At 40.2% G+C, this 27,603-nt stretch overlaps 2 protein-coding genes and 1 pseudogene across 2 annotated transcripts; all 3 read right to left on the bottom strand.

Annotated features, from left to right (window-relative positions):
• Nucleotides 1-1,529: 1,529 nt before the first annotated feature.
• Nucleotides 1,530-2,477, bottom strand: LOC119059926 (olfactory receptor 1J4). The gene has a single exon (XM_037159757.2). The coding sequence runs from the start codon at nt 2,466-2,468 to the stop codon at nt 1,530-1,532; it is 939 nt and encodes a 312-aa protein (XP_037015652.2). The 5' UTR covers nt 2,469-2,477.
• A 9,004-nt stretch (nt 2,478-11,481) lies between these two features.
• Nucleotides 11,482-12,099, bottom strand: LOC128626016 (olfactory receptor 1J4-like; annotated as a pseudogene).
• A 1,823-nt stretch (nt 12,100-13,922) lies between these two features.
• On the bottom strand, nt 13,923-25,150 carry LOC128626025 (olfactory receptor 1J4-like). The gene is made up of 2 exons (XM_053656266.1): nt 24,654-25,150; nt 13,923-14,859 (listed from the first exon to the last, which is right to left on the bottom strand). The coding sequence occupies exons 1-2, from the start codon at nt 25,148-25,150 to the stop codon at nt 13,923-13,925; spliced, it is 1,434 nt and encodes a 477-aa protein (XP_053512241.1).
• Nucleotides 25,151-27,603: the final 2,453 nt, after the last annotated feature.

The raw sequence follows: 27,603 nt of genomic DNA on the forward strand, positions 1-27,603 counted from the left end.
GAAGGCTTAACTGGTCAATGTCGGGTTTTGTATATTAAACTTTATTTAAAAACTGAAAAAGAAGTAAGAAGTAATCTCTGCATACAGCACATAAAAGAATTATAAAATAATAACAATGTATGATTAATAACTTAGTAGAGGCATAATGGAATATCAAAATATATATAATTAATCAAAAGGGAGGAAGACAGGAGAGAATAAATGTGAAACAGGTCTATCAAATAGTTAAGGGAAAAATATAAACTCAAATACATTATGATTACTTTAGATGTCAATAGAGAAATAGCTCCAGAAATAACAATTGTTGCTGCATATAAAAGAGCAAAATCCAACTTTACATACACCATTGACAAAAGGACACCTCACTGACAGTGTGGACACAGAAAAGTCTAAAGTGATGGGGAAAAATATCATGTAAAACCTCACATGAGAAAAGCTGCATCTTTACTAGGTATACTATAGTAATACCTATATCTAGATTTATGTCTATAATGCATCTATACCTACAGGTATAAAGCATCAATATTAATATGAGAAGTAGATGAACTATTAATGGAGGCCCTGTTGCTAGAAATATCTGTATCCTAATCTATATTTATATATCTCTATCTGTGTATGCATCTATGTCTATAGACAAAAAGCATCAATATTAATATGAGAAGTAGATTAAGTATTAATGCATGACCCATTGCTAGAAATATCTCCTCATTTTAAACAAAGTAGAGTGCTCTAGGCCCTGGCTGGTATAGCTCAGTGGATTGAGTGTGAGCTGCGAACTGAAATGTTGTGGGTTTGACTCCCAGTCAGGGCACATGCCTGGCTTGTGGGCCAGGTCCCCAGTGGGGGCCACATGAGAAGCAACCACACACTGATATCCCTCCCTCCCTTCCCCTCTCTCTAAAAATAAATGAATAAATCTTAAAGAAAGTAAAGTGCTTTAAATGTATTTTTTAAGAGTCTGTCTCTCCCTGATTGAACTTTTTCTTTGTAGCACATATGAATTTTCATAGTATAATTATTCTGATCATGGGTGATTGTAGTGAACCAGCATGATGTCATTGAATGTGACTTGGGAAGACATGCCCACAATCAGCTTGAAGCCAAAAAAAGCCAGCACACAAAAGACAGTTTAAAAAAATTAAAAATAAACTAAGAAGTAATCTCTGCATACAGCACAGAAAAGAATGAAAAAATAATAGTAATAATAAAAAGAATGATGAAATAATAATAATGAATGATTAATAAGTTAGTAGAGGAGTAATGGAATATCAAAATACACATAAGTAATCAAAAGGAAGAAACACACCAGTAGTAAATCATGACACTAAATCAGTATGTCTTCATAAAACAGTATAAAATACATAGGCAAAAATGGACATATCTCAATGCAGAAAAAGACAAATTCATAGTTAAAATTGTGCAACAGGTTTTGCAGAACATTTTGCATATACCTTATAAGAGATGATGAACAAGTGAAAAATATTATTTAGAAATAAGAACTATAAACAACCCAAGTAGCAAACATGACCTCACTGACATATTAAATTCTTTAACCCAGTTGACAAACATTCTAAGGCCTGCTTTATACCTCTGTTTCTCAGGCTGTAGATGAAGGGGTTCAGCATAGGGGTAACTACTGTATACATAACTGCAGCAGTTATATCTTTGGAATCCCATGATGAGGACAAAAAGTAAACACCAGCAAGTGTCCCAAAGTATAAAGACACCACAAGGAGATGGGAGCCACAGGTAGAAAAGGCTTTCAAGAGTCTCTTAGTAGAGGGAGCCTTCAGAATGATGGTTCCTATACGAATATATGAGCCCAAAACAATAGCCAAAGGCAAAAATAAAAGCATTCCTCCTTCAGTGAAGATGACCAGCTCATTGAGGGAGATGTCTGAGCAGCTGAGCTTCAGGAGCACACTGAGTTCACAGAAGAAGTGGGTGATGACATTGTTTGCACAGAAGGACAGTTGGACAATCAGGACTGTGTGCAAGAGGGCGTTGCCACAGGAGATAATCCAGGATCCAGCCACCAGCAGCACACACAGCTCCTTCTTCACAATGGTGGTGTAGTGTAGAGGGTGACAAATGGCCACATACCTGTCATATGCCATGATGGCAAGAAGTAAATTGTCAAGACCACCAAAAACTAAGAAAAAATACAACTGGGAAATGCAGCCCACATAGGGAATGCACTGTTGCTGTGTGTGCATATTCATTAGCATCTTAGGAACAGTGACAGATGACATAGAAATATCAGAGAAGGCCAAGTGGCTGAGGAAGAAGTACATGGGTGTGTGCAGGCGGGAGTCCAGCTTGATGAGCAGGATGATGAGCAGATTTCCCAGCACTGTAGTCAGGTACATGCCCAGGAACAGGGCGAAGAACACACTTTGCTGACCTATCCTGATGGGCAGCCCCAGGAGGAGGAACTCAGACACACTGCTCTGATTGTCCTTCATCATCGTCCTCCTCTGTCTGAGGGGGATGAAAGGACAGTGTAAAAATGCAGAGATTTTTGAAGGGTGATTTTGGCCCCCACAGTGGGTTACTTATTTTCTCTTGAAAAAAAGGAATAACACCTTGCATTCATATCATTGAGTAGTGCTGCCAAAGCAGGCATCATACCCTCAATGACCTGCATGATTTCTTTCAGATGAAATCAGAGCAAATTCATTTTTCTTATTGTTTTAATCAACCAGGTTCCTGGCACTATGCTAATAATTTGAGATGCAATAATAAATGGGGCACACAGGAGCTCTTCTTTTAGCTTCCCAGCTCTCTGGGAACACTGGCAGGAGTGACTAATGGTAAGCAAGGCAGCCAGTTTCCCTGTGCTGCTAGTCTGTCCCCACCATTTTCTAGGTGGATGACTTGAGCAGCTGAATCTCTCACAACCTCAGGTTGTAGTACTGTAATGTGAAGATTCCAATATCACACTTTTGTAGAATTAATTAGGGGATTCTAATTCCAGACACATCAATGTCTAGGAACAGTGCCCTATATAAAATAAACACAAAATTTTAGTAATTGTTTATATGACGGGATAACTATCCAAATAACCAAGGTCCAATGCAGGAATTTAGTCAACATGAGATGTATGAGAAGTCAGCATGAATGTTCAAGTGGTGCTGCCTTAACTGAACTCTCACCATCTCAGGGGGAGTTTCTAAGCTCACAGCTGTCATTGGGGTAAATTCCCTTCCCTGGTGATAACACTTCAAGTCTATATTCATCTGTTTGCCAAAATGTAAACATTACTTCAGTTCCTTCATCTCTATCTGAATTTGGTGCCTCAAGTAGGCTCAGAAATGAGTATTGCTAGACAGCAAGACACCTGAGATCTGCAATTGAGCACTGGGGACACTGAAGCATGGGAAGTGCCTAGAAGAATTCAGTTACCTGCTTGACCATCATTCTTTCCCAGTACTGAACTTCACATTTATAATAATTGGCATTGAATGAATAGTATGTCAAGCAAATACATTATTTTCACATTATTGCCCAATTAAATTTTCAGTAGTCCTAGGAGCTATTATTAAAACTTCATTAAATATGTCATGAAGCAAGGACCTACTAGTAACTGCTAAGGTCACAATTTTTTCTGTGTCTTAAATTTATTAAAATTCTTGCTCCTCTAATCCTACAGTTTCTCCCTCTCTTTAATTATACAAAAGATCCAAGGCCTTAACAAATATCATTTCAGGATTTAAGGGAGTCCTTCTGCTCCAATAATGGTCGCCACTCATGTTCCTGTAGCCCTTTAGTTTGCAAGTGGTTGCATGTACCTTCACTTTTAGTCAACTCACAGAGTTTGTTCCATATCTGAGAAACAGAGAAGACAGTGATTCTTTTTTTTTTTTTTCATTTACTATCAGGAGTAGTGAAATAGCTTACAGAATTCCACATATACATCACATAGTGGAGCTTGGACTCAAAGGTAGATTTTCTGATACTTTGTTCATTAGGAAGAGAATCCACAAAATTCTTCCCATGGGAGGAAAAACATTAAATGAAAATTCAATGTTAAAATATCCACATACTTGGGAAAGGAACTTTATATGGATATTGTTGTGTGAGTAGCTGACCAGGTAAGTACCCCAGGCAGTAACTGAGATCTCTAGCATGTCCTGGACAAACCCAATTTGAAGCGAAGGGAACAGTGCAGAGGTGCTGCCAGATTCCTTCAGTGCCACGAGTAAAAGAGGAGACTAGGGACACACTGTGTCATGAAGAAGAGAACCTGCTACCAGGAGGTTGGGGAGAGTCTTTGGACTGGCCTCGTTTTCCTATCTTTGTACCAAGTCTCATCTCATGAGAGGTCATGAAATGGACAGTCAGCTGGCTCAACCTCTAGAAGGCTACAGTTTCCTAAGTGCTGGCAATGTGCCCTGAACTGAAGCACCTACCTACAAGATTTTATAGCAATTAAAATTATTCCGGTTGATAGTGGAGGCTGATGGACAACACAGGGCAATGCCAAGAGTTTATGTAGACACCTGCAACATCAGAAATGAGCATTTAGTATCTAAACTATGTAACAAAATTGCATAAGAGTGTCAAAACTACTGGGCTTCCAGGGGCCCTCCTGTGTTATTCAAATCACTGAAAAATGGCCCCCAAATGATTTTGAAAATAGGATTATTTTGAAGCTGCCTTGTGGATTCTAGTATGTAGCAAGTACAGAGTCCAAATGTATCAAAACAATGTTTTTGGCCTATTTTTTTGCATATCTAGGTTTTAAGTCTCTATCCTACACATCTTCTATGTGAAGGATCAAGGTGTGAGTTTGTTATACACGAAAGCACTCCCACACTTTCACAGTCACACACTTACCAAAGGAGATGTACAGACTTCTCTCTCTAGTTTATACTCAGGTTAGTTAAATACATTCACAGTGTGAGTCAACGTCTCAGAAACCTGTGCAAAACTCACACTCCTGACATTCTCACATGTGTAACACAGTGCACAGAGCACTATCAAGCTTCTCCACCACACACATAGTAATCACCAGAAGCCACACATATTCAAATCACAAGTGATGCACAAGGTCTCACAGACAGCACATGAACAACAAAACACAAGTATAATGAAGGCTCACGTGACTGAGGAAGTTTCCAGCCTCCCTTGATCTACATAGGTCCCGGGTGGTGGCATTCTATGTGTGAGTCAGCAACATACACACACACAAAGTCATACAATGCACCCACAAACAACTGTGCCTATTTCTGGGCCCCTTCTGATGTATACCAGTGCTATGATCCTGATACCTTGTGCTTCGTATTGTTACCCGGATCCTCACTTTCTGTGCAGCAGACTTGGGATTAAAGGAGAGAGAGCAGACCACAGTGGCCCAAGGACTGCTGCTGACTTTCATGTCTGTTTGTCGGCTTCAAAACGTCAGGCAGAAGATCTCCTTTTACACACAGAGACCCCAGAGGGAAGCATCCCCAAGTCCCTGACTAGAGCAGCAGTCCACTTGGGATAATTGCCCAACTACTCCCGGGCCCTTGGGAAGGAGCCTGTTTGGGGTCCACAGGGGCTGAGCTGCAACTGGAGTCACAGGAGAGAGTGTCCTTAATGTCAGTGATGCCTCAGGCTTCTGATCAGGTCTCCAGGTGGGAAGGGGGAGGGGCCCAGGTGGCATCTCGTTCTGATTGAGCTTCTCTGCACAGCAGCACATGGCCCAGGCAGTATGTGGGCTTCAGCAGACTCCCACAACATGACACAGACCTCCCCTGGAACACAAAGCTCCTTCGAAGGGGCTGCTCTATTTACTCCTCTGTAGGGGCCTGGAGGGTACAGTGTGTGCCTTGTCTTGGGGTAAGATGATTGAGTCTATGCACTCTGGAGAAAAGACTCAGGGCTGCCCCCACCATTTACCAAGAGTAAATACCCAAGTAATTACTCAGAGGTCTCTGAGACTCAGGTTCTTCTAAGTGGAAATAATAATAGTGGTCTCCATGTGAGTTTGAAGGATGATAAATGAGAGTGTAATAAAAGACTACTAAATGTTGAGGGTCATAGTCAATGTCTGTGTATCCCTAGGGATCAGCTATAGCTTGAGTAGGCATTTGTAATGTAGAATGAATTTATTTGTTCATTCATTCACTCATTCCCTTAAATAATTAGTAAAGTTGTCCCAAAGTAAGACAGTAATATATACTCTGGACACATAGCGGGGAATGACATAGAAATTCTTCTTGAAGAACACATGTGAATGTATAGGGGAGTCACAAAAAATGTAGGCAGAACAAATGATGGGTAAATGGCCAAAGTTGCTGGGATATAATAAAAATCAGGTTTCAAGCTCGGGAGAATCCTAAATGTCCATGAACAGGTGAATGGGCACAATAGTGGTGGTACATCTATGCAGTGGAGTGATACTTGACAATAAAAAGAAGGAACTAATGAGCACCAGAATGTAACATATATTGATGCATATTACAACATAGGTGAATCTCAAATGCTTATGCCCAGTGAAAGAAGACAGCAGTAAGAGAATATATTCTGTATGGTTCCAGTTAGAGAAAATTTAGGAAGATGCAACCTATTCAATGTAAACAAAGCAGATCAGCAATCCCCCTGGGTGGCAGCTGGGATCAGCAAAGAGTGAGCAGGCGTAGGCATGAGGAGACTACATGATCCCGACAGCTTGTAGTGACAGTTTCATGGGCGTTTACCTATGCTCAAACTAATCAACTTGTATACTTTAAATATATGAAATCTATTGTATTCATGTATACCTCAAAAAAGCTAGGTGTTTGTTAAAGAAACAGTAACAAAATTAAGTATACTTATGTTATTCCTCTATTGAATACCTTCCAGTGTATTCCCAAATTACTTACACTGAATACCAAAAACTCTATTATGATGCCTCAATTTTATGTGTTAACTTGGCTCAACTATGGTACTTGGTTAATTGGGTCAAACATTATTCTGGATGTTTCTACGAAGGTTTTTTCATTTAGGATGGGATTAGCATTGCAATTAGCAGACTCTGAGTAAAGCAGACTGCCCTACATATTGTAGGAGGACCTCATCCAGTCAGTTGGGGGCAATAGGAAAGAGACTGACTGCCCCCAAAGAAGAGACAAAGTTGTCAGCAGATGTCTTTAGTCTCAAATTGCAACTTCTCCCCACCTCAGCAATCTCTCATTCATTGTACCCTGTGGAGTTTGGACTACGGGCCTCTACAACTGCATGAACCAATTCCTTAAATTAAATCTCTCTTCCTACACACACACACACACACACACTATCAGTTCTATTTCTCTGGAGACCCTGGACTAATACACCTGTTGATACTGTGACTGTTAAGTGCCCTACAGATCTGTTCTGCTGATATCTCTAAACTTAGCACCTCCCGTCCCTCCAGAACTCCACCCTGTCCAGCTCCAGAGGCCCCCTCAGTGTTCCCACAATGGACCAGGCACCATCTCACTTCAGAGCATCTAATTGCTGATTTTCATGCTTGTGATGCTCATCCCCAGAGATCCCTATCATTTGCTCCCAGTCCTCACTAAGGTCTTTTTGGACGTTACCTTTCCAGTGAGATCTACCTGGGCCACACATGTAAATGATCAACACCCCAAGCACTCTTGCTTCCCTCCTTTTTTTCCATTATAGTTGGCATTCAATGTTATAGTAGTTTAAGATATACAGCTTAGTGGTTAGGCAATTATATAACTTACAAAGTGATCCCCCTCAAAAGTCTGGTACCTATTGACACCATTCACAGCCTTTACAATATTATTGACTGTACTTCCTATGCTTTACTTTACATCCTTGTGACTATTTTGTAATTCAGTTAGTACTTTTTAAGTTCTTCACCTTTTCCACCCATTCTCCTAACACCCCTCTCATGTGGCAGTCATCATTTTGTTCTCTGTATCTGTGAGTATGCTTCTGGTTTTTTTATGTTAGTTCATTTTGGTTTGTAGATTCCACGTGTAAGTGAAGTTATATGTTCCTAGTCTGACTGTCTTATTTCACTTAGCCTAATACCCTCTGGGTCCATCCATGATGTCACAAAGGGTAAGATGTTGTGCTTTTTGATGGCCATTTTGCTTCCCCTTTTTACATTGCCTCTATTCATAGCAGTTTTTACCTACAAACAAAACTGACAGTTTATTTCTTTATTTCTGACACCAAACCCATCTTGTGTAGTGCTTGTATTCCACTAAAGAAACAATGACAATGAAGGAAATTAGTAAAGTCCATGGCATGTTAGAAGATTAGAAACTGCTATGAAGACAAAGGAGCCTGATGAGTGGAGGCAGGAGGGCTGGAGTGTAAGTCCTTACATGGGGATGAGTTTTGGGGTCTTTTTAAAAATCTGTATTCACAGAACTAAGACCTCCTGGCAAAAGACTAGCCATGCAACACATATTTTTATATGCATGGATTAGGAGCTCATGCATTTAGCTTTTCCCTATTACATGTGGGAGCTCTCAGCATGGCTAGTGTGGCTCAGTGGGTTGGGCATTGTCCTGAAAAATGAGTGGTTGCCAGTTCAATTCCTGGTCAGGGCACATTCCTGTGTTGCAGGTTTAGTCACTGGTCGGGATGCATATGAGAGGCAACGAGTCAGTGTTTCTCACACCGATGTTTCTCCCTCTCTCTTTCTTCCTCGCTTCCCCTCTCTCTAAAAATAAATAAATAAAATTTCTTTTTATAAAAGGAATCAGGACTGCTGCCAAGATAGAGGTGTAGGTGGGAAAACTTTGCTTCCTCGCACAACCAAAGCTAAAAACAACAAAGTTTTAACAACAATAAATGCAACCAAACCACAGAAAAATTGAACAATACCGAGTCCGAAAACAAGGAACTGCTCAGCTAAACTGGTGAGAGGGGTGAAGCCAGCAGTAGAGCTGGTCGGGCAAAGAAGATCCCCCGACCCCGACGGCTCGCAGGCAACCGAGGGCGCAGATGCCAGGTGTGGGGTAGCTACGGGCGGACCCCAGGAAGGCACGGGAGGCTGGCTGTCTTTGGTCATGCATTTGCTCACAGATAAACCAGTGAGAACATTGAGACAGACCTCCCAGGCCCAGGAGTAGGGCGGCAGGCTCAGACATTTGCGCTCACAGGCGGGGGCAAGCGGAGAGGATTGCCATTGCTCCCTCTCTGACCCTGCCCCCACGTACAACGTCACAAACTTGCAACTTGGGGCGCCCCACCCTAGTGAACATCTAAGGTGCCTCTCCTCATACATAACAGGCAGAAACAGAACAAAACATGGCTCAAGAACAACTCAGAGCCCCAGAGCCAATAAATTTAAGCAATGAAGAAATAGCCAAACTTTCAGATGCACAGTTCAAAACACTGGTGATCAGGATGCTCACAGAACTGGTTGATTTTAGTCACAAATTAGAGGAACATATGAAGGCTAAAATAATTGAGATGAATGGAAATGCACAGGAAACCAATAGTAATGGAAAGGAAACTGGGACTAAACAAGGGAGCAGACAAGAAGGAAGGAAAAAATGACCAAACAGAAAAATATGAAGAAACAAGAATTTAAAAAAATGAGGACAGGTTTAAGAACCTTCAGGACATCTTTAAATGCTCCAACATCCAAATTATAGGAGTACCAGAAGGGGAAAAGGAACAGTCATGAGTGGAAACCTTATTTGAGCAAATAATAAAAGAGAACTTCCCCATTCTGGCAAAGGAAATAGACTTCCAGGAAATCCAGGAAGCTCAGAGAGTCCCAAAGAAGTTGGACCCAAGAAGGAACACACCAAGGCACATCATCATTACATTAGCCAAAATTAAAATGGAGAGAACCCTAGAAGCAGCAAGAGATAAGGGGACAGTCACCTACAAAGGAGTTCCCATCAGACTGTCAGCTGATTTCTCAAAAGAGACCTTACAGGCAAGAAGGGGCTGGAAAGAGGTATTCCAAGTCATGAAACCCAAAGACCTACAACCAAGATTGCTCTATCCAGCAAAGCTTTCATTTAGAATGGAAGGGCAGATAAAGTGCTTCTCAGATAAGATCAAATTCAAGGAGTTCATCATCACCAAGCCCTTATTATATAAAATGTTAAAGGGACTTACCTAAGAAAAAGAAGATAAAAAAGATGAACAGTGAAAGGACAGCAAACTCACAGTTATTAACAACCACACCTAAAACAAAAGCAAATTAAGAGGACAGCTAGATCAGGAGTGAACCATAGAAATGAAGATCACGTGGAGGGTTAGTAACAGGGGAGCGGGGGAAGGAGAAGGGGGGACAAGGTACAGAAAATAAGTAGCAAAGACAGTAGATAGAAAATAGGGGGGTAAGAATAGTAGGGAAAATATAGAATCTAAAGAATTTGAGACATGTGTTCATGAACTAAAGGGGGGAATGGTGGGGAAGGGGTGTGCAGGGTGAAGGGGAATGAAGGGGGAAATAGAACAAATGCAATGGCATAATCAATAAAATAAAAAATATATTTAAAAAACTCAAAGGGCATCATTTTGTAGTTAAGAAAAAAAAGCAAAATAATGAGAATCAGAAATGGGAGCTCTCAGTTTGAGAACAAGACAATAATCATTTTCTCAGACTAATGAATCAGAGAGACATAGACTGATCTCACCACAAAAATCCAGCTTAAAGGCAAAAGTTACAGTTTCCTACAGAGTGCTCCCCTTTAAGCTTTTATCATAGACACAATCAAATTAAATTTATTTTGATTTTAGGAAGCTATCAAAAGCATTTTATTAACTATCTACTACATTAAAATGGTAAATGTACTAAACTTTATTAACTAAACATTGGAAACTTGGCTGGATGCTTGCAGTTTGGGAAACAATAGATAAGAAAGGGGAAATAAGTGATTTATATCTCATTTTCTTCAACGAACAGAAAGTGAGTTTTGATTAAAGTTATATTACTTTTTCTTGAGGAGGATTTCTTCTTACCTATCAAAACAATATTGCACAAAACTTAAATTGGCTTTGCTTGAAGGGCCATTGTTGACTTCATTATAGACAAAGTGAGGTACTGTGACACACTTGGCCACCCAGCAGTCAGAAACTGGCTGCCCTTTGCCACCCAGCAGTCAGAAACTCAGCCACATTTCATACTTGTAATCTTAGCCTAAAGCTAGAGTGGTTTTATCTTCTTGAAGGAAGCATAAGATGCAGGTGCCACTGGCCTTTGGAGAAAGGTGGTTGCTGTGCTTTGTGATCTCAGCCCATCCTTCATCTCTTTTCAGCAACAGAACACAACAGTGTGAGCTATTTAAGGTGATCAGGCCATGCCTGACTAATAAAGAGTTTGAAGACTACAAGTTGCATGTGTGTTGTGGGAAATGCCATATTTTGGATCATGGAAGAATAAAAGGACAACAAATATGAGTAAAGTAAAAGGGAGCAGATCCAATAAGGACAGTTGGGAGGATGTTAGAGACACGGATGGTCAACAGGTCATTTTTCAGGATGACTGACAAGGTTCACGGTGTGAAATAAGAACACAATTAGGTGATTCTAACTTGGCAAAAAGGATCCTTTTTCTGAAAATAGTCGCAGAGCCAACTTTATGTCACTGTTTCTTAGGCTGTAGATGAAGGGGTTTAACATGGGGGTGACTACTGTGTACATCAGAGGTACAACCATGTCCTAGTCAGTGGAGTTGCTTCATGAGGAGGAAAAGTACAGAACCGAAATTGTCCCATAGAAGAGAGACACCACAGACAGGTGGGAGCCACATGTGGACAAGACTTTGCAGTCTGTTTGGTAGAAGTACCCTGAAGATAAAGGCTCCACTGTGGCCATAACAAACCAGGTTGCCACTCAGTGGAAAAATGACAATCATAGCCCCTGGAGTGAATATGACCAGCTCACAGGACAGCTTGAGTGGAATAGAGAGACAACAGAAAAAGTGGGGAATGATGTTTTCAGCACAGAAGGACACCTGGGCAAGGAGGGGGTGTGCCACACGGCACTGCCACAGGAGGTAATCCAGGAACCAGCCACCAGCAGTGTACACAGCCTCTTGCTCATGATACTGGTGTAGTGTAGAGGGTGACAGATGGCCACATACCTGTCATATGCCATCACTGCCAAAAGATAATTATCAAGGAAACCAAAAAATAAATAAAAGTACAACTTAAAAATAAACATTGGGTAGGAAATGAAGAAGTGATTAGTCTGCATGGTCATCAACATTTTAGGGACGATAACAGATGAGAAAGAGACGTCAGAGGTATCCTCAGTGTTTACTTATTTGCTGAAAGTTTGGACACATACAAAGTAGTTCAGAATCTTGAACTCATACATGACACTGTTAATGACACTCTAACTACAGCTTAAGATTTTGTTTCCAGTTTCTTGTTTTTTATTTTGTTGTGAAAGTATATAGACAAATTTCTGGGATCAAGAATTACTAAGGTACTTACATTATTTCCCTTTCAGCCTAATTATAGTAATAATTTAAGATACAATTAGGTTCATTTGTCTTCTTGATTCTATTTTGCTTCATGAACCCCTCTTCTATTTATTTTCTAGTGGCAAAACACAACATGATCATAAATACAGTAATGATTATACTCATCTCCAATCACTTCTGTCTACCTTCTCTGGGTAAACCACCTCATTAGTTTCCGATTTATACTTCCTGTGTTTCTTTTTGCTCAAGTGGGCAGACATATGTGTATTTTATGTCCCCTTCATTTTTACAAAAATTTCTTTGCTCTGAGTGCCATTTGCCACACTGCTTATTTCCATTTAACAATATATCCTGATGTTTCTCCATATTGATTCATAGATATCTGTGGTTTTTTTCACAGTTGCAAATTACTCAGTTTCATGATGCTTTGTAGAGGTTTTGTTAGGAATCCTAAATGAGATATTGGTGATGAGTCTCCTAAATGCCACTGAGTTGTGTACAATAGAAGACTAAAGTGGTCAATGCTGTGTTTTGTATATTAAACTTTACTTAAAAATTAAAAGGGATGTAAGAAGTAATATCTGCATACAGCACAGAAAACAATTATAAAATAATAACAGTGTATGATTAATAATTTAGTAGAGGGGGAAATGGAATGTCAAAATATAGATAATTAATCAAAAGGGAGGAAGACAGGAGAGAATAAATGTGAAACAGGTATATCCCATATTTATGGGAAAATATATAAATTCAAAAACATTATGATTACTTTAGGTGTCAATAGAGAAATAGCTCCAGAAATAACAATTGTTGCTGTACAGAAAAACAACGAAATCTAACTTTACATACACCATTGATAAAGAACACTTCACTCACAATTTGGACACAGAAAAGTCTAAAGTGATGGAGAAAAATGTTATCTTTAAAAGAGAAAAGCTGCATCTTTACTAGATATACTATACTAACACCTATATCTATATCTATATGTGCCTCTATGTCTATAGATATAAAGTATCAATATTAATATGAGAAATAGATGAGGAATTAATGTAGGATACATTGCTAGAAATATCTCCTAATTTTATATGGAGTAGTGTGCTTTAAGTGCATTTTTAAAAAGCCTGTCTCTCTTCAATTAAAAGTTTTGCTTTGAAGCACATGTGAAATTTTATAGTGTAATTATTCTGATCATGGCTTATTGCACTCAGCTAGCATGATGTCATTGAATATGAGTTGGGAAGACATTTGCACACTGAACCTGAAGCGGACAAAAGCCAGCATAAATTCAGTTAAAAAAAAAACCAGTAAGTTCATTAGTAGCAGAGCATGATGCTAAATCAGTATGTCTTTATAAAACAGTATAAAAAGACATAAGCAAAAACTGACATATCTCAGTGGAGAAAAAGACAAATTCATAGTTAAAATTGTACAACAGGGTTTGCAAAAGACTTTGCAGATATCATATAAAAGATGATTAACAAGTGAAAAATATTATTCAAATACAGAAATATAAACAATCCAAGCAGCAAATGTGACCTCATTAACATATTAACTTCTTTAACCCAGTTGACAAACATTCTAAGCCCTGCTTTATATCTCTGTTCCTCAGGCTGTAGATGAAGGGGTTCAGCATGGGGGTAACTATTGTATACATGACTGAAGCAATTATGTCTTTGGAATCCCATGATGAGGACAAAAAGTAAACACCAGCAAGTGTCCCATAGAATAAAGACACCACAAGGAGATGGGACCCACAGGTAGACAAAGCTTTCAAGAGTCTCTTAGTGGAGGGAGCCTTCAGGATGATGGTTCCTATACGGATATATGAACCAAAGATAATAGCCAAAGGTAGGACAGAAAGCACTCCTCCCTCAGCGAAGAGAACCAGCTCATTCAGGGAGATGTCTGAGCAGCTGAGCTTCAGGAGCACACTGAGTTCACAGAAGAAGTGGGTGATGACATTGTTTGCACAGAAGGATAGTCGGGTCATCAGGACTGTGTGCAAGAGAGCATTGCAACAAGAGATAATCCAGGATCCAGCCACCAGCAGCACACACAGCTCCTCCCTCATGATGGTGGTGTAGTGTAGAGGGTGACAGATGGCCATGTACCTGTCATATGCCATCACTGCCAGAAGGAAATTGTCAAGACCACCAAAAACTAAGAAAAAAAACAACTGAGAAATGCATCCCACATAGGAAATGGATTGTTGCCATGTGTGCACATTCATTAGCATCTTAGGAACAGTGACAGATGACAGAGAAATGTCAGAGAAGGCCAAGTGGCTGAGGAAGAAGTACATGGGTGTGTGCAGGCGGGAGTCCAGCTTGATGAGCAGGATGATGAGCAGATTTCCCAGCACTGTGGTCAGGTACATGCCCAGGAACAGGGCAAAGAACGGGCCCTGCTGCCCTGGAGGGATGGGGAGCCCCAGGAGGAGAAATTTGGACACGCTGCTCTGGTTCCCAGGTCTCATGCTGCTCATCTCTCTGCTGGACATGAGGAAGGTTTGGGAGTTTCAGAATCCTGGAAATAACCAGGACTATCACATCTCATAATGAAATTTTCTGAGAAAATCATGAAATTTTATCTATAACCTTATTAATTTTTTTGTACTAGTAAATGTATGCATCTCTGCTGTAACTTATCTGGTTCCAGGAAAATACTGAACCAAAAAAAGCAGCCAACAGGACCTCATTGCACAGAAGCAGGAGGTGTTTACCATTTCATTAAGCCATTACTTATTGAACACAGAGTCTGTGTTGGGACCTCTACTAAGGACACAGATGCAATAGTGAACAGGAAAAGCAAGGTTCCCATTTCTATGAGTTTACAGCTCAAGGAACATGAGGGATATTTTGTACACCGGTCTAGTGAATACACAGTTCACTGCAGCAGATTTGGAAGATGAGCCCTGAAAACTGAAATCAGTTGTGTCTGCCTTAAGTAAATATGAGACTCCAGTGCTGAGAAGATATTGGAACAACGTGACACTCTGCCTATGAACTTGCCAAGTCCCATTGCCCTGCAGCTGTAAACTCAGGGACACTCTAGGAACTGGTGGCCTTTTAAAGCCACTTGATGCCACAATAGCTCTGAAACCAGAAAAGTCCACAAACTGCCTTTCATAACAGCGCTGAACATTTTGGTGAATATTTGGGTACTGGACTGAGGACTTTACTACTGTTCCCTAGTTATATTTACTCATCAGCCTTACATTCCCTGATAATACAACCACTTCACAGCTGCAGTAAGAATTTGTGGTCTTTCACCTATTTCAGCTTTTAAGGAATAGAAACATAAGTGATACAAACTCTGTGGGCACTGAGCAGTAAATGACGGGCATAATGGTACAAAGACATGTGTATCTATGTTTATATTATATGTGATACATAATATATAAATGACATATATGTGTTATCATTTTCTATACATGACAATTACCAAGTATTAGCTGCTTCATGGGGCTCAGTGTAATACATCCGTGTAATCAGCACCCATGCTCTAAACTACTTCAAATGGAAACTTCCCGTTTGTTGGCTGGGAAGTCAAACACGATATATTATTTTAGAGGTGTAAGGACTCAGATCGGTCAAAATTTTCTCAGTCTCCTTAGTAATTTTGTTTCTTCACATTTATATACATTCCAAGTGAGAAAAATTCTCCAATACATACAAATTTTTATACAATAAACAATTACCGAAGGCCTCTCTAACATTCACAATGATGTGTAATTCTTTCCATTTTGTAGATGTAAACTGAGGCCAAGGATTTAAATAACTTTCCAAGGTCACCACTATTTGAAGGTCATTCTGCCCAATAACTTCTCACAGCTGGATTCCTGGCTTTTCTCTTGCCTGGGATGTTTAATAAAAATAAAGAGTTGCAAATTCTGAATTGCAACTCAGTCACACTCAGGTACATGAATATGGCAGCAGGTCCATTTCCAGACACAGGATGTGTTTTGGAGTTGGGTTCTCTCAGCTAATTGTGCCCCAGAAAGAGGACACTTAAAGAAAAATTGAGGTTGTCGATGCACATCACACACACACACACACAGTGCTTATTTGTGAATATTACTTACCTGTTACCAAGTTGCCACCCTAAGGGAAGGAGATCACATAAACATACATGCACACACATACGAGTCATCAGAAACACACAAATGAAACACACACAAAACACAATGATGGACCAATCCCTGAAAACACACTCACAATGCATATCAACACACCTGACTCATGACACACCCAGTTAACAGCTCACCACATACACACTAACACTACACATACATCACCTAAAACACAGAAGGCCACACACAAACAAAAAATATCACAAGAAACACACATGAACAGCACATGTGCACACCCAGGAACATACCACATAAGCAGCACACACCCTCCTTTTAAAAATGAAGGCACGCTTCTGCCCTTCTCACACATCCCCTTCCTGGGGGAAGGCCATCAGCCTGGGGCAGATTAGCCTATTCAGTCACAGGTGCACTCATTAAACCACACAACATGGTGCACACATGGTAAACCACAATGCCCTGTACATGGTCACACAATAGGCCAATATACAGAGAAAACCAAACAATACAACTTCTTCTCTCACACACCAGTGTGTCACCCACAGACACAGCTCACACATTCATCAGCAAGCACATGCTGCTGAGCAGAGACATGACCCTTCTCTGACCTGACCTTGGCTCCTCTGAGGTAAGGCATCTTCTTGTCTAGCACCAGAGCCAACAATGTCACCTCTGATGCTCAGCTGTGATGCAAGTACTTTCCATCACAGGCATGAATCAGGAGTCCCTAATCACAGGCAAGAGGCTGACAACTTGGTGTCCATGGGCTAAAACAGGGCCAGGTTAGGTCTACCTCAGGGAGAGTCAGGCTGTGACTCAGATACTTTTGCACTCACGTGTGCACACAAATGCAACTATTAATCAGAATGTACATAAGCATATACAGTACCTGAAGACTCACAGAGACACACACACAGTCATGAACTTAGAGTCTCATCCATGAATCAACCATCTGAACACAGGCAGATCTGTTCATCAGTGCAGACATCCAGCCTCTCTGACCTGTGCTCATCTTTGGTGAGATGAGACACCTTCTGCTCCAGACTGTTGCCCAGCTCCTCGGGTTCTCCTCAGGAGTCCTAACATCGACACAAATAGAAGAAACATCTGGGGCTTGGCACTTCCAAGCACTTTCATTTTGTTTAAGCAGCTCCAGAGAAAAGACTCAACAGATAACCCTACTAATGAGAGACTGACACCCAGTCCCCAAGCTTCTGGCTAATTCTGCCTGCCCTTTGGGGAGCTGGGTATCCAAGAACCAGAGGGACTAGAGTCCTAAGGGACAGTGTCCCTCATTCCGGTGATGCCCAGACTCCTTTATTCTTGGGCATGTGCCAGCTGGGACAAAGGACTTTTCAACTTTTAATTTGGAAATGATTTTAAAGATACAGAAATGTTATACAACTATGTCAAGAATTCCTGGAAAGGCCCTGCCCTGATTCCCCAATGTTTAATGTTTTACTGTGTTTACCTTCTGTGTGCATGTACGTATTAGTGTATGTGCGTTTCAGCTTTGATTTTCACCAGGTATACTACTGTACATATTATAAGAAGACATATGATATTAATTTTTTTAATTTAATAGTGTTTGAATTCTTGATCAATATACTGTGGTGGCATCTACCATGTTCTTTAATAAAGTTATTTGTGTTTTACAGTTAATAATTTAACCAGGTTGTTAATAGGTATCATTTGAGTAGATTTTTTGATGACATATAAACATAACTTTCTCCTTAGAATTTCAGGCACTATATTTAACATCCATTGGTGATTCTTTTTTACTTTCCTTTTTAAATAAATTATATTCTTTCATTAGCTGTTACATTTGTCCCAAATTTCCCTATTTTTCCACCTTTACCCAGCACCCGCCACTCCCTCAGGCAATCCCCACTCCTTTGTTCACATCCATGGGTCATGCATATAAATTCTTTGGCTGCTCCATTTCCTTACCTTTATATCCCCATGACTATTCTGTAACTACCTGTTTGTACCCAGTTCTCTCACCTCTTCACCTATTTCCCCACACTCTCCTCGGATCTGGCAATCATCAGCACACTCTCCATATCCATTATTCTTTTTCTCCTGTATTTGTTTGCCCAACCTGTATTTCATATTCAATTGTTGATAGACAAGTATTTATTGCCATTTTATTGTTCATAGTTCTTCTCTTCTTTTTCTTAAATAAGTCCTTTCAACATTTCATATAATAATGGCTTGGTGATGAAGAACTCCTTTAGTTTTTTCTGTCTGGGAAGCTCTTTATCTGCCTTTTGATTCTAAATGATAGCCTTGCTGGGTACAGCAATGTGGGCTGTAGGACCCTCCTTTTATTGACTTTGAGTATTCTTGCCAATCCCTGCTAGCCTGCAAAGTTTCTTTTGAGAAATCCGTTGATAGTCTTATGGGAATTCCTTTGTATGTAACTGCCTGCTTTTCTCTTGCTACTTTTAAGATTCTCCCTTTATATTTAACCCTTGGTATTTTAATGATGATGTGTCTTTGAGTAGGCCTCTTTGTGTCCATTATGTTTGTAACTCTGTGCTTCTTGGACTGGCATGTCTATTTCCTTCACCAAATAATGTAACTTCTTTTTCATTATATTTTCCAAATAGATTTTCAATTTTTTGCTTCTTTTCTCTTTCTGGCACACTTCATGTGAATGTGGAACATTTGAGGTTGCTACAGCGTCTCTTTAAATTATCCTCGGTTTATTTTTTGATTCCTTTTTCTTCTTTTTGTTTTTTATTTTCTTAAGTTCCCAGTCACTGATTTGATTCTCAGCTTCATCAACTCTGCTGTTGTTTCCCTGGAAATTGTTCTTGATTTAATTTGTGTATCCCTTGTTTCTTACTGGATCTTTTTTATTCTCTCAAAGTCTTTACTAAGTTCCTTGAGCAGCCTTATAACCAGTATTTTCAACTCTGCATCTGACAGAGTGATTATCTCCATTTTGTTTAGATTTTTTCTGGAGTTTTATTCTGTTCTTTGATTTGGGCCTTGTTTCTTTGTCTACTCATTTTGGAAGCCTTCCTGGGTTTCTTTCTGTGTATTAGGTAGAGCTGCTATGACTCCCTGTATTACAAGAGTGGCTTAATGCTATAGGTGTTCTGTAGGGTCCAGTAGCACAGCTTCCTCTCTCACCCAAGCTGGGTACTCCAGGTGTGCCCTTCATGTGGGCAGAGGATACTCTCTTCTTGTAGTTGAGCCTTGGTTGCTGCTGGCAGGTTAATGGAGTGATTTATGCAGGCCAGTCACCTACAAGGATTGGCTGTGACCACTTAGCACCAACCTCCAGCCTCTGGGGAGGATCAGCTGTGCAGGAGCAAGGAGAAGGTGCTCTGACATGGTCTGTAGCTGTCCACTGGATGCATAGGCTCTGAGGTTTCTCATGTGGTGCAGGACAAGTTTAGCCACCTCCTGTGTTCTGCCTGAAGCAACCTTGCATGAGGTATAATGCAATTTGAGATGACTACTACCTGTGCTGGGCTTGAAGCTTCTCAGGCAAAGCTGATCTCTGAATCAAGTCTGGCTGCTGCTAGTGCCAAGCACTGGGCCACTTAGCAAGAGGTATGGGGGATGGTGGCTCACTGAAGCTGGCTGTTGCTTGTTTGAGATGATTAGGAAGTTGTGAAGCATGAGGCAAGACCAGCCATTCATATGGAAAATCCAGTGTTAAAAGCTTGGCTGGGCCCATAAGTTGGGTGAGACAGAGTGTCAGGGGATCACTAGGGCAAGGCAAACAGTGTAAGGCAGGTGATGGAGTCTCAGATATGGCACCCAGGTGTGAGGTCTGTGGCTTTGTGGAGGGAGGATTCAGAAAAGGGACAGTGGGCTCTGCCTGCCTTTTTGTCTGGAAGAAAACTGTTCCCCAGCTCTCACCTTGATGCCAGACACTTCAGTTTCTCCCAGTATGCCACTGGTGCCTCTCCAACTGCTAACCTTATGGTGCTGGAGCCCAGAGGGAGTGAGCCTAAATCTGTATGTGTTTTCTTGAAGAGGAAGTGCTTGGGACTCTAGAAGTTTCTTCCCTCAACTCAATCTGCACTGATGTTTGCAGACAGAAGTTATGGAGAGGTGTCTTCCTGGCACTGGAACTCTGGGCTGGGAGTTGTTGGGGGTCTGGGACTCCTCACTCCTGAGACATGCCTCTCAAATTTTTATCCACCACATGTGGATGTGGCACCAGCCTGTTCCACATCTACCTTACACTGGTCTGGATGGATGTGGTTTCTTTAATTCCGTAGTTGTCGGACTTCCACTCAACTCAATTCCTGACAGTTCTGAGTGATGATTGTTCTATAGTTCAGTTGCAATTTTGATGTGGTTGTGAAAGGAGGAGAGCTGTGTTTACCTATGCCACCATGTTGACTCATTGATGAGTCTTAAATGAGAAGATTATCACAAATGTGATGTCCAGATGGTAATTTTACAAATAGTATTTTTCTTGTATGTTCACTAATTGTGTCTGTCATAAGAAAGAAGTTATGCTTATTCTCTACTCATTTGTTTTCTATTTGTTTATATCATTATGGACTCGTGGAGTTTTACTTATCAATCTCTGAGTTATAATCCATTACTATTGTTATTAATTTTGAATCTCTAGGTGTGTTTATTGTTTCCAAGGATTCTAAATAGTATCAGAGAAGTCAATGAGAGAATATATATAAAAGGAACACAGAAAGTAAAAACTGGAAAGCAAAGCCTAAAGCAGTGTTTACCCGTTGAGATGGGTTAGGAGTTGGGCAGAAAGAATAAGGGATGGGAACAGTGTAGATATGTGTATAGCAAATAAGTTTCCATCTATTTCTAATTTTTAAAACCCATTATCTTGAACAGATATCCAATTTCATTTTAACACACTAGAGTCCTTTGCAGTTTCTCCTTTTCTATATGCATAGTACCTTTCCTATGAGAATGAAGAGTCCCTCCCTTCTCCTCAGTGTTTCCTTATTTGCTGAATGTTTATATACATGGGAAGTGGTTCATCATCTTGAACTCATACATGACACTGGTAATGACACACTATCTACAACTGAACACTTTGTTTTTAGGTTTTATTTTAATATGCAAGTTTATACAAAATTCTGGGTTCAAGAATTACTAAGGTACTTACATTATTTCCCTCTTTAGTCTCGTTATGGTATTAATTTAAGATACAGTTAGATTCATTTGTCTTCTTCATTCTATTTTGCTTTATGTACCTCATGTTCTATTTATTTTCTAGTTGAAAAGACAATATAGTCATAACTATGCTAATAATTATAGTCATCTCTCTATCTGTTCTGTCTACCTTCTCTAGGTAAACCACCTCATTCGTTACTGAATTATACTTCCTGTGTTTCTTTTTGCTCAAATGGGCAGACATACGTGTATTTTATTTCCCCTTAATTTTAACTAAAATTTCAGTGCTCTAAGTCCTCTGTGGCACATTGCTTATTTCCATTTAACAAGATATCCAGATGTTTCTCCATATTGATTCATAGATATCTGTGTTTTTATTTTTTCACAGTTGCACATTGCTCAGTTTCACTGATGCTCTGTAGCATTTTCTTTTTTTCTTTTTTTTTAAAATTTTATTTAGTTACTTTTCTTTTTTTTTTTAAATTTTATTTAGTTACTTTTCAAGTACATTTTTTTTCTCTTCCCCCCCCCCCCCCGCCCGGTCTCCCCCTCCCTCCCCTCCCCCCCCCCCCCAGTCCTCATCTCTGTGTCTTTCATACTTGTTCCTCAAAATCCCTCCCCCTTTTTCCCCTTAAGTTCCCTTCCCTCTCCCCTCTGGTCGCTGCCCACTTGTTCTCTATTTCAGCGTCTTTGTTTTTATTCTGTTTGCTTGTTTGTTTTATTCTTTAGCTTCCTGTCAAAGGTGAGATCATATGGTATTTGTCCTTCAACCCCTGGCCTATTTCACTCAGCATAATGCTTTCCAGTTCCATCCATGTTGTTGCAAAAGGTAGTAGCTCCTTCTTTCTCTCTGCTGCATAGAATTCCATGGTGTATATGTACCACAATTTTTTGATCCATTCATTTACTGATGGGCACCTAGGTTGCTTCCAACTCTTGGCTATTGTAAATTGTGCTGCTATGAACATTGTGGTGCATAGGTTCTTTGAAATTGATGTTTTAGGATTCTTGGGGTATAATCCTAGCAGTGGAATTGCTGGGTCAAAAGGCAGGTCAATTTTTATTTTTCTGAGAAAATTCCATACTGTTTTCCATAATGGTTGTACCAGTCTGCAATCCCACCAACAGTGAACTAAGGTCCCCTTTTCCCCACACCCTCTCCAACATTTGTTGTTTGTTGCTTTGTCTATTATAGCCATCCTGACTGGTGTAAAGTGGTATCTCATTGTGGTTTTAATTTGCATCTCTCTGATAGCTAACGATATTGAGCATCTCTTCATGTGTCTCTGGATATTCTGTATGTCCTCTTTAGAGAAGTGTCTGTTCAAGTCCTTTTCCCATTTTTTATTTGGGTTCGATGTCTTCCTAGAGTGGAGCCGTGTAAGTTCTTTGTATATTTTGGAGATTAAACCTTTGTCTGAGGTATCATTGGCAAATATGTTTTCCCATACAGTTCGTTGTCTTTTTAATTTAATACTGTTTTCTTTAGCCATGCAGAAGCTTTTTATTGCTCTGTAGCATTTTCAAGGGTCTTAAAATGACATGTTGGTGATGAATCTTCTAAATGCCACTGATTTGTGTATCTTAGAAGGCTAAAGTGGTCAATGTCATGTTTTGTATATTAAATATTATAGAAAGTAAGAAGTAATCTCCACATACACTATAGAAAAACTTCACAAAATAATAACAATGTATGATTAATACATTAGTAGAGGGGTAATGGAATACCCAAATATATGTAATTAATCGAAAGGGGAAAATACAAGAGAGAATAAATGTGAAACAGTTGTATCCCAAAGTTGTAGGGAACACGTAAACTCAAATACATTATGATTACTTTAGGTGTCAATAGAGAAATAACTCCAAAAATAACAATTGTTGCTGCACATAAAAAAAGAACAAAACCCAACTTTACATACACCATTGACAAAAGGACACCTCACGGACAATTTGGACACAGAAAAGTCTAAAGTGATGAGAATAGCTATCCTGTAAAACGTCACATGAGAAGAGCTGCATCTTTACTAGATATACTATAGCAATACCTAAATCTAGATTTATATCCATAATGCATCTATGTGTACATGTATAAAGTATCAATATTAATATGAAAAGTAGATGATTTATTAATACAGAACCCATGGCTAGAAATATTTCCTTATTTTAAATGAAGTAGTGTGCTACATGCATTTTTAAAAAGTCTGCCTCTCCTTGATTAAAAGTTTTGCTTTGTAGCACATGTGAATTTTCATAGTACAGTTATTCTGATCATGGCTGATTACAGTCAGCCAGCATGATGTCATTGAATGTGAGTTGGGAAGATGTGTACAATGAACTTGAAACTGACTAAAGCCAGCATAAAGAATTCAGTTAAAAAATATAGGGTAAGTTCACCAGCAGCAGATCATGATGCTAAATCAGGAGTCCTCATAATACAGTATAAAAATACATTAGCAAAAACTGACATATCTCAGTGGAGAAAAAGAATAATTCATAGTTAAAACTGTGCAACAGGTTTTGCAAGATATTTTGCATATACCTTATAAGAGATGATGAACAGGTGAAAAATATTATTTAGGAGTACAGAACTATAAACAGTTCAAGTAGCAAATGTTACCTCATGGACATATTAACTTCCTTAACCCAGTTGACAAACATTCTAAGCCCTGCTTTATATCTCTGTTCCTCAGGGTGTAGATGAAGGGGTTAAGCATAGGGGTAACTACTGTATACATAACTGAAGCAATTATGTCTTTGGAATCCCATGATGAGGACAAAAAGTAAACACCAGCAAGTGTCCCATAGTATAAAGACACCACAAGGAGATGGGAGCCACAGGTAGAAAAGGCTTTCAAGAGTCTCTTAGTAGAGGGAGCCTTCAGAATGATGGTTCCTATACGAATATATGAGCCAAAAACAATGGCCAAAGGCAAGAATAAAAGCATTCCTCCCTCAGTGAAGATGAAAAGCTTATTGAGGTAGATGTCTGAGCAGCTGAGCTTCAGGAGCACAGTGAGGTCACAGAAGAAGTGGGTGATGACATTGTTTGCACAGAAGGACAGTCGGACTATCAGGACTGTGTGCAAGAGGGCACTGCCAGAGGAGATGATCCAGGAGCCAGCCAGCAGCAGTGCACACAGCCCCTCTCTCATGATGGTGGTGTAGTGTAGAGGGTAACAGATGGCCACATACCTGTCATATGCCATCATGGCAAGAAGGAAATTGTCAAGACCACCAAAAAGTATAAAAAAATACAACTGAGAAATGCAACCCATATAAGGAATGAATTGTTGCCGTGTGTGCATATCCATTAGCATCTTAGGGACAGTGACGGATGATAGACAAATATCAGAGAAGGCCAAGTGGCTGAGGAAGAAGTACATGGGTGTGTGCAGGCGGGAGTCCAGCCTGATGAGCAGGATGATGAGCAGATTTCCCAGCACTGTGGTCAGGTACATGTCCAGGAACAGGGCAAAGAACAGGCCCTGCTGCCCTGGAGGGATGGGGAGCCCCAGGAGAAAGAACTCAGTCACGCTGCTCTGGTTCCCAGGTCTCATGCTGCTCATCTCTCTGCTGCACATGAGGAAGGTTTGGGACTCTCAGAATCCTTGAAATATAACCAGGACCATCACATATCATACTGTAATTTTCTGGGAAATTATAAAATTTTAACTATACCCTTATTAATTTTTTATACTAGTAAATGTATGCATCTGTGCTATACCTCAGTCTAGAAAAAAACAGCCAACAAGACCTCATTGTACAGAAGCAAGGGGTGTTTACCCTTTCATTCAGCTATTACTTATTGAGCACAAAGTCTATGTCAGGATCTCTACTGAGGTCTCAGATGCTATGGTGAACAGGAGAAGCAAGGTCCCCATTTCTAGAAGTTTAGATCTCAATGAGCATGGATGGATAATTTGTACACCAATACGGATAATTTGTACACCAAGCCAGGAAATACATAATTCACTGAGGCAGACTTGGAAGATGAGCCCTGAAAACTGGGATCAGTTTTGTTTACCATAACTAAACATGAGAATCCAGTGCTGAGGACATACTGGAACAACATGACACTCTGCCTGTGAACCTCTGAAGTCCCATTAACCCACAGCTGTAAATCCAGGGACACTCTAGAAATTGCTGGCCATTTAAAGGCACTTGATGTTGCAGTAGCTCTGAAACCAGAAAAGTCCACAAACTGCCTTTCATAACAGTGCTGAACATTTAGGTGAACATCTGAGTACTGGACTGAGGACTTCACTGCTGTTCCCTAGTTATATCCAGTCATCACCCTTACATTCCCAGATAACACAGCTGCAGTAAGAATTTGTGGTCTTTCACCTATTTCAGCTTTTAAGGAATAGAAACATAAGTGATACAAACTCTGTGGGCACTGAGCAGTAAATAACGGGCAGAATGGCACACAGATGTGTGTATCTATGTTTATATTATATGTGATATATAATATATAAATGACATATAGGTGTTATCATTTTCTATACATGAAAATTACCAAGTATTAGCTGCTTCATGGGGTTCAGTGTAATACATCCATGTAATCAGCACCCATGCTCTAAACTTCTTCACATGGAAACTTCCCGATTGTTGGCTGGGGAGCCAAGTACGGTATATTATTTTACAGCTGTAAGGACTCAAATTGGTCAAAGTTTCCACAGTCTCCTTACTGATTTTTTTCTTCACATTTATATACATTCCAAGTGAGAAAAATTCTCCAATACATACAAATTTTTATACAATAAACAATTAATGAAGACCTCACTATGATTCATAGGATGTGCAATTCTTTCCATTTTGTAGATGTAAACTGAGGCCAAGGATTTAAATAACTTTCCAAGGTCACCACTATTTGAAGGCCATTCTGACCAATAACTTCTCACAGCTGGATTCCTGGCTTTTCTCTTGCCTGGGATGTTTAGTAAAAATAAAGAGTTGCAAATTCTGAGTGACTCAATGACTACACTCAGGTACATGAATATGATACAGGGTCTGTTTCCAGACACAGGATGTGTTTTGGAGTTGGGTTCTCTCAGCTAATGGTGCCCCAGAAAGAGGACACTTAAAGAAAAATTGAGGTCATTGATGGAAATCACACACACACAGTGCTGATTTGTGAATATTACTTACCTGTTACCAAGTTGCCACCCTAAGAAAAGGAGATCTCATAAACATACATGCACACACATACGAGTCATCAGAAACACACAAATGAGACATACACAAAACACATTGATGGACCAGTCACCTGCAAACACACTCACAATGCACATCAACATACCTGACTCATGACACACCCAGTAAACAGCTCACCACATACACACCAACACTACACACACGTCACCAAAACTCAGAAGGCCGCAAACAAAAAAAAATCTCACAAGAAACACACATGAACAGCACATATGCACACCCAGGCACACACTCACCACACAAGCAGCACACACCCTCCTATTAAAAATGAGGGCATGCTTCTGCCCTTCTGACCCATCCCCTTCCTGGGGGAAGGCCTTCAGCCTGGGGCAGGTTAGCCTATTCAGTCACAGGTGCACTCATTAAACCACCACAACATGGTGTCCACATGGTAAACCACAACGCCATGCACATGGACACACAATAGGCCAATATACAGAGAAAAACAAACAAAACAGCTTCCTGTTCTCACACACCAGTGTGTCACTCACAGACACAGCTCACACATTCACCAGCAAGTACATGCTGCTGAGCAGAGACATGACCCTTCTCTGACCTGACCTTGTCTCCTCTGAGGTCAGGTATCTTCTTGTCTAGCACCAGAGCCAACAATGTCACCTCTGATGCTCAGCTGTGATGCAAGTACTTTCCATCACAGGCATGAATCAGGAGTCCCTAATCACAGGCAAGAGGCTGACAACTTGGTGTCCATGGGCTAAAACAGGGCCAGGTTAGGTCTACCTCAGGAAGAGTCATGCTGTGACTCAGATACCTGTGCACACACATGTGCACACAAATG

Source organism: Artibeus jamaicensis, unplaced genomic scaffold, assembly GCF_021234435.1.
Source record: "Artibeus jamaicensis isolate MK-2021 breed Jamaican fruit bat unplaced genomic scaffold, CSHL_Jam_final scaffold_1964, whole genome shotgun sequence".
Classification (NCBI taxonomy): domain Eukaryota; kingdom Metazoa; phylum Chordata; class Mammalia; order Chiroptera; family Phyllostomidae; genus Artibeus; species Artibeus jamaicensis.